The following is a 7,500-nucleotide window of genomic DNA, read 5'->3' as shown; positions in this document are numbered from 1 at the left end:
AAACTTAATGTCATCCACGGTTTTTACAAAGGTTTAAAACTTCAACTTCCCTATTTTAAATTAATGACTCTAAGTTAGTCAATTTCTGACCTCGAGACAGGCTGTTAGGTGACAACTACAAAAAGTAGCTATAGTACATTGCAATGACTGTGTAGAGCACTCGTTGGCTTGACGGTTAAAACCCCGGTGGAAAGGACCCTCACGTAACAGTGAAGGGGCTTCTTATCGAAATTTAGTGTCAAGCTTGAGCCTTGTATTATCAATGTACCAATTTTGATAGCCAAAATTAAAAGCTAGAATTAACCCATTGACTCCTGGGTGTTCCCCATTGACGAGTAAATTCGTCTGGCGTTAGACAGAGTAAAATACCAAATATGGCCGGTTTAGGGGTGAAAGGGTTTTAAAATGATTTCGTCCAGGACATGGTCGTAAGAGGGTCTGAATGGGGGGGCTCCACATGTCGGTTGTCGGTTAAAATTTTATTACTTTGCCGGTTGTCGGTTAAAATTTTCGACCTTTGTCGGTTGTCGGTAAATCCCAGTTAATTGTTTTGTCGCTAGTCGGTAATTTTTCCCTCGTTTTGTCGGTAGTCAGTAATATTTTCTAGCCCTTTGTCGCTAGTCGGTTAACCCCATTCACACCCTCTCGTAAGAATCCTTTCTTCTACGAACAAATTTGTTTCCACATTGTCGTCGTAAATAGTTAGCACATCAACCACAAAATATATCATGAAAATATGCCGGGAGCATATGATTTCCTAAAGCTTGTCGTTTCTCTTTAATAGCGCTATTGAAGAGAAACGACATGTCAATTAAGTAACCACGTAATTCAGTTCATGATCATGAGGATATTCCCAGGTTTGAGTTTGTCTGGTATTGGTCAATTGGTACATTCATATTCCTTCTTTTGAAATTGGGCTTAGTTATGACAGTCATCTAAACCTGACTTAAGGGTTTTTCTCCGGGTGCTTCGGTTTTGCCGCTCACGTCAAAATCGACTCTCAGATATCTGACCCGTTAGGAGCTCCTTAATTAATTGAAAGCTTCTTAGTAAAAGATTAGAATTCGTCACTCCACAACGGATCTCTCCTCTCTATTTTTTTCTTACAGGGGAAAAAATGAGTGCAATTGAATACAAAATTAGGGTCGAGAAAATGTTCACTGTTGCTGCGACAAATTGATATGACTTGCTTGTCCAGGCGTATCGACCAATCACACAAAGGCCTCTTCGACACGAGTGAATAGCTATTTGTTTGTGGCACAATGTACTGGCGTGACATAAACGTCATGAAGCACTCGAAGCTTTTCATGCCTTGATTGACGGACGTTGAATATTCCTTTCAGATCTTTACGATACATTTTGTGAGACTTTTAGGTGAGTCATTTCCATGCTATTTTAACAATTTGGGACGTAACCTTGATGTCCCTGAGTTCGAAACAATGAAGCGTTATGATGGGATCAATTAGCAAAGTTGATGGAGTCTTTGTATTCAGTCTTGTCTCTCGTATTTTATACTCTGTGATAGATATCCTCGACAGGTTTATTGGTTGTCGATCGGCAATGAACGAGGCCTCGTCGAGAGCTTGTCCCTGCCGGTGTGTCTCGTGTGGACCAAAGTGCCGTCGATTATTAGAATGGATACTAGACACAAGACCAAGCGAACCTCCAAAAGATCTAGAAACAAGGATTTGGTACGAGCGAGGCAACTGCACTCGGTTTGACCTTCTGTTCCCGTTTTTAACAACTTCGTTGGTGTTAGTAGACGTAGGATTTGATTTGAAAGTAGCCATTACCCACTATGAACGCGGTAACATCGCCTGGGCTGCTCTTACCATTGCTTTTGCGCTCGTCTCGCTGGTGTCGATCGAAATAGTCTCTGCAAGCTGGAATCTTGAGGATCAGAGAAGTTTCAAGATGGAAATCATGAGAAAAAATGGACTGGCGATCAAGAAATGGTGTTATGCATGTCACTTGTTTCTTTGTGGAGGCCTGTTAAGGTAGGGTAGTGGAATTTGGACACCTTTGATCGCGAAAACACGATTTTCAGATACATGTATTGGAACAGAGTAACCGCGTACCCCACAAACAGCAGACTGCTGCTCGTGTTATTCCTTGAAAACTCGTTTATTCAAGCTTACTTTCGGCCACAGCCTTAAGACTTGCTCGATGAGCACGGTCAACGGGCAAGTGCATGCGGAATAAATAAACCTAAAACAACCTGAACTCTTTTGATTTTCAAATTTGACAAACACCTTATTTCAATCCGCTGACGTCTGCTGCTTTGAATGTGGTTTGTTATCGCTTGTTCAACTTTTATTCTAGATGAAAAGGTAACAAATATCGCCAGTACAGAAAATAAAGCCACACCACGAATCGCAACGATTGACGACTGATTGATGGCCGAACATTTTTAGCTTAACTTAAGAGTTTAAATCGCCTTTTTGTTTACAAAGCCATCGGGTCATGATAACTCGAAATGGCTGAACTACGCATTTTTAAACGACAACAACTCAGGTAACGTAACCTTATGACCGTGGGTAGTCTAAAAGTCACATGAGATATCGTAGTCACAGAAACATTAAGGGAGGGAGGGGGGGGGGGGGGTTTGAAATCAAGATCTATATTAAATAGAATTTTACCAGTAAATTCACGAACGGATCTTTATAATATCTTTCTCCTATGGTGAATCCCTTCTTCATTCTGCGGCGAGTTATCTTTTGCTGAATGTTTCAATTGCTTTTGTTGTATCATGGATGGGTTGCTAACCGGGTTGGGGGGGGGGGGGGGGGGGACTCTAGTATAAAAAGGACGGGGGTGCTCGTCGGAAAGTTTGAAAAGAACCCGTAAGAGCCACCAAGATCCTGTCTTGTGGGCGTGGCATGAAATTATTTTTAACCCTAAGAGGTACCAGATTATGGATTTTAATTAGACAAAATTAAAAAATAGTTAATTATCAAATGTCTCCTATCATAAATTTTCGGCTCAGGGGCCCGTTTCTCGAAAGTCCCGAAACTTTACGGGTCATTTTCGGGTATCACAATTCCTTTTGTGTCTCAAGAATAGAGAGGATTTAAGTCATCAAACTTCACAGTCATTTTTCTTTTTGTTGCCTTGAAAACATGTTAAAAGATCGGATTTCCAAAACAAGCGGTTGGCAGTTTCACAAAGGGCCTCTCGAGCCCGAAAATTTTCGGGACTTTCGAGAAACAGGCCCCAGTACCCTAAAAAGTACCGTTAAAGCTCCCTCTGTGGACCTTTTGAGACTGACCACCCTAAGAGGTACCAAAACCGCATTTTTAACACTAATTTTCAAATATTTTGATTTTCGTGTCATAGAAAAAAGCACGGTGGCCCACATGCTTTTCTGGCGCTCTTTTAAAAGAAAGTGTTGTTTACATTTCAGCTCATCCTGTGGCATTAACGAGTTGTTCGAATTCCTGTAGTACAAATCCCAGCCTCTAACAAATCCAAATGCCCTTGTAACGTAACCTTTTTTGCCGTGCAGGCTTGAAGTCGGTGCATGTTTTTGTGAAGAGTTCTGATTCGTTCGTGGAAGTGTTATCCTTTTTCAGATACTCAGTACTAAAAGTAATACTTCTTTCGTTTCAGATGTTGCCAAATATTCAGGACCGTGCGCTTGATACGGAGTAGGAAAAGTGAGTCGTCTGGTGATAAAGAGCGGTATCGTCTGTATATCGCCCAACTACAGGATTTGAGCGCTCTTGGTGTTTTAGAGGCATTTATGGAAGAAGCCCCGCAGGTACGTATTTCCTTTACGGAAACTGCTGAACAACTCCTCAATTAAGGCAGTGAGTGTACTATTCAAATTTTACTCATACATCACTTTGCTGAAGAAATTCGTCAGGCTAGCACTGAAGTACAATAATTAAATTACTAGTTCATGTAACATAGCCAAAAAAGAGAATAGATTTTAGTACAGTTAGTTGTTCTGGCACACATGGTCTGTAATGGCAGATTTGTGGTACTAGCTCACTGATGTTCTTCCAGTTGATCTCGTGAAAATTTTATCTGAGACCTCTTCCGGCTGCGCTGTTGTTTTGATTTGTCTCCCTAACTCCTAGTTATAGCCCCTAGTCTCACCGATCTACGCCTTCTCATATTTTGTACACCACACCTCCCTTTTAGAGCTTGTTAATTTTGTCCATTGGGTATCGTAAACACTGCCCCGTTTACTGGGGATAACACTCCGGCTAACGAACGAGACGCAATCAATGAAGTCGACCGAGCTTAACTATTTTATTCTTCTTGTGTATTCACTCAGTTACAACGGATGTGTAAAGAGCTACTCTGAAAACTGTAAGCGAAGTTGCCGGTCCCCAGGAGCCCTTTGTTTTCCCCTACACGTGCAAAGACTTCTGGGATCGCCAGGGGGCAAACTGAACCTCCACTATGGAAATACAAATCGTTCGAGTTTAAGAAGTAGTCAAGGGTGTCCAGTGTATTTGGATGCGACAATGACCGTCGATATTCAGAACGACAGATCAAACTTGTAATATCTTGAGGATTCACTCTACTCGATGGCAGCTTGAGAGAAACAGCTTCAAAGGGCAAACTTCAAGGTCACCTAGAGCACTTTAGTTTGCTTTGATCATTTCGCTGTCGGATACCGTTGTGATACTTGCGAAAAGCCTATTTTGTACGGGAAAGGTCAAGTTATCCAGACGAGGGCAACAAAATGAAAACGTATGCTTCGGTGCCGGTTAAAGAAAGACTCGGAAAGAGTGTCAACACTGGATAATGTTCAATGTATACAGAAAACCGATTCAAACCAACCCGCTGCATTCCTGTAGTGATACAGCAAACTCTTCCTGAAAAAACAAAAACCACCTCTTCCGAGCGTCAATAGGGTCGATTCAAGAAATTCTTGTGGAATTCAACCCGCGGTTATATCTGACTTCAAACCATCAGCCATTTGTGATCAAGAACATACCTGTAAAGGCTTATTCTGAAAATGTGACAACCATGCAAACGAAAATGAAACCATCTTCTTCTGAAACTACCGAAAAGCGAATGTCGGCACATACAGTTTTTTCAAAACTGATCAGAAACTATTCCCTTCTTCAAATCGATCTAACGCTAATGAAACGCAATACACAAATGAAAATAAAATTAAGATCAGTTGTTGAGGTGAAATCATCCTCCATTGAAAGTTAACAACTTAACTCGGAATTGCGCGAGGAAACAAAATGATTACAGTAAGCTTAAGTACTCTTGTTGACCTTGAAGTTTGTTCTTTGAAGCTGTTTCTCCCAATCTTTTTTTTTGTTGGTTCAATAAAAGTAAAACCTCAAGACAGTACTAGTTTGATCTGTCCCTCTGAATATCGACGGTCATCGTCGCATCCATACACTCACTGAACAGTTATTGCCACCACCTATGACCACTTCTTAAACACGAATGATTTATATTTCTTGAAATCCTACATATACCTCTTATTGAACTTTTCTTATCTTCCAATTTTAACTCAAGCTTAAATCCTACAAATTCTTCTTATTGAATGTTTCTAGTCGCGTATTTTAACTCTTGCAACGCAATCGAATGGTTTGTTTGCCCCCTGGCGATCCCAGAAGTCATTGCAAATGTAGGGGAAAGGCGAAGGGGCCTGGGGATCGGCAACTCATTCATTAGTATACCGCATTCTCTGCATTGTGATCGGCTGAGCACTTAAGGCCATTCAAGGTTGTATCAATCGTGAACCGAATCATAAAATCTCCTTATGTCTATTAATCTTGAAATCGTATGTCAATCAGAATTTCCAAACTGTTTTAAGAATGCAATGCGCGTAAACGCGGGTGAGAGTTAATATCCAGCACAGGAGTTTCAAGCTTTCAGATTTTCTCGTGTTTTGCACTGATATATAACAAGCTGTAATCACATGCTCAAATTGTAAGCTAGGGAGTAAATGACGCCACTTTTCCCCAGATCGAACCCTCTGAGGTTTAATCAGTTTTGAAAGTGAGTAATGGCAGACCGTGAAATCCAAAACTTATACATTCAATGCATTACGGAGGCTCCCTAGAGTTTTAGGGCCGGGCGCAAGCTGACCACTAGTATGGCGCGTAAAGTCTGAGTCGCGCGTGTTTTTCTGATTTTTTTTTTTGACGTCAGCGTAACCAAATCTGTAAAGTTAACTGCTAATTTTCTCGCGTTCCCTTCGGTAATTTTTTTTTTAATTGGCTCAGTTCTAGCCACATACAGTTCCTATCAAATACTTTATTTTCGTTAAATCTGTCAGAGCTAATCGAATATATATAGAAAAATGACAATTTACAGGATATTGGCAAAACTGTCTAACGACCTTGACTTTTTACAAGTTAAAAATGTCAGGCAATATCATTTCTACGGTGGCCCGCAAGGGACATCCTGCAAATTAAAGAGTTGCTGCAAATAAATGAAATTTGCAGCAAATTAAATAAAGATGTTGCAAGTTTAAAATAGTTGCTGCAAATTAAAGCATCAAAAGTATGCGCGCACACTGAAGGAAGGACAATTACAAAACACAGGTCACATGGCACAGGTCATTATTTTACCAATACAGAAACAATCCTAACTGTTTACAAATGCTAACATTAGGCCTAGTTAGGCCTAAGGTTAGCTTTAATGGATGTTTAATGAGGATACTTTCTGTATTGTTAAAACAATGACCTTTTACCTGTATATTTTACCTGCCCTTCCGTCAGTGCGCGCGCATACTTTTAATGTTTTATTTTACAGCAACGTTCTTTTAATTTGCAGCAACTCGTTTTGTAAATTGGCAGCTACTATTTTGAATTTGCAGCCTTGTCCCTTGTGGGCCACCGTACATTTCCATAATGTGGCAAAGAATAAAAGAAAAATCACCAGGGGAAAGTATGAACATTAAGGAATTTAGGCCAAAAACAGGAATTTATCTACCTGTCATTGGATTATATCGGTACCCATACTGGTAAATCTCTACGGGGAAAACTTTAAGAGAAATTAACTAGGTTTCCTTTTGTAACTCGTGCCCTGTAGTAAGGGTATTCGCAAATACTCTAGGGATCCACCTTTAGTTAGCTTTTGGATAAAAATCAAAGCTCAAATTTTACTAGTCACTGTTAAGGAAACATACTTTCAAAATTTGCAAGAAAAAGGAACTGATTTCTTTTATCATAATGGCATAGTATGACTTTAAATTAACTAGTATATTAATTCATACATTTCTTCGTTCATACAATCTTTACTCTTTAAACGTCATGTATGGAAAGGAGACACTCTCGATCAAGTGACCCAAAAGAATGATAACTTTATCAGACTTTATTCCAATGGCGGAAACTACGGAAGATTAGATTTCTGTAAAAGTACGACTTTTCTGAACCTATCATGGCGTGCATTAGGCTTGGAGTTCGACGTTTTTTCCAAGAGCGTTTTCAGAACCGGAAACTCTTTCATGTAGTCATCATAAGCGTTGACACAGACCCGCGTCGGGTAGGGTTTGATTTAACAGTTCTTTGTATGCAG

The 7,500-nt window shown here is 40.2% G+C and overlaps 1 protein-coding gene across 2 annotated transcripts in view; it reads left to right on the top strand.

Annotated features, from left to right (window-relative positions):
- The first annotated feature begins 990 nt into the window (after positions 1 to 990).
- Positions 991 to 7,500, top strand: part of LOC137978790 (XK-related protein 8-like) — an 8,324-nt gene continuing 1,814 nt past the window's right edge. Inside the window, exons 1-3 of one of the 2 annotated variants that reach the window (XM_068825858.1) lie at positions 991 to 1,374; positions 1,526 to 1,997; positions 3,610 to 3,760. In XM_068825858.1, the coding sequence (XP_068681959.1) occupies positions 1,561 to 1,997; positions 3,610 to 3,760 (588 nt within the window). In that variant the 5' untranslated portion in view covers positions 991 to 1,374; positions 1,526 to 1,560. The other variant, XM_068825857.1, reaches the window with a different exon arrangement.

Source organism: Montipora foliosa, chromosome 12 (assembly GCF_036669935.1).
Source record: "Montipora foliosa isolate CH-2021 chromosome 12, ASM3666993v2, whole genome shotgun sequence".
NCBI classification, from domain to species: Eukaryota; Metazoa; Cnidaria; class Anthozoa; order Scleractinia; family Acroporidae; genus Montipora; species Montipora foliosa.
Note: the sequence above shows the minus strand (reverse complement) of the source record. Positions and strands in the feature narration are given on the sequence as shown.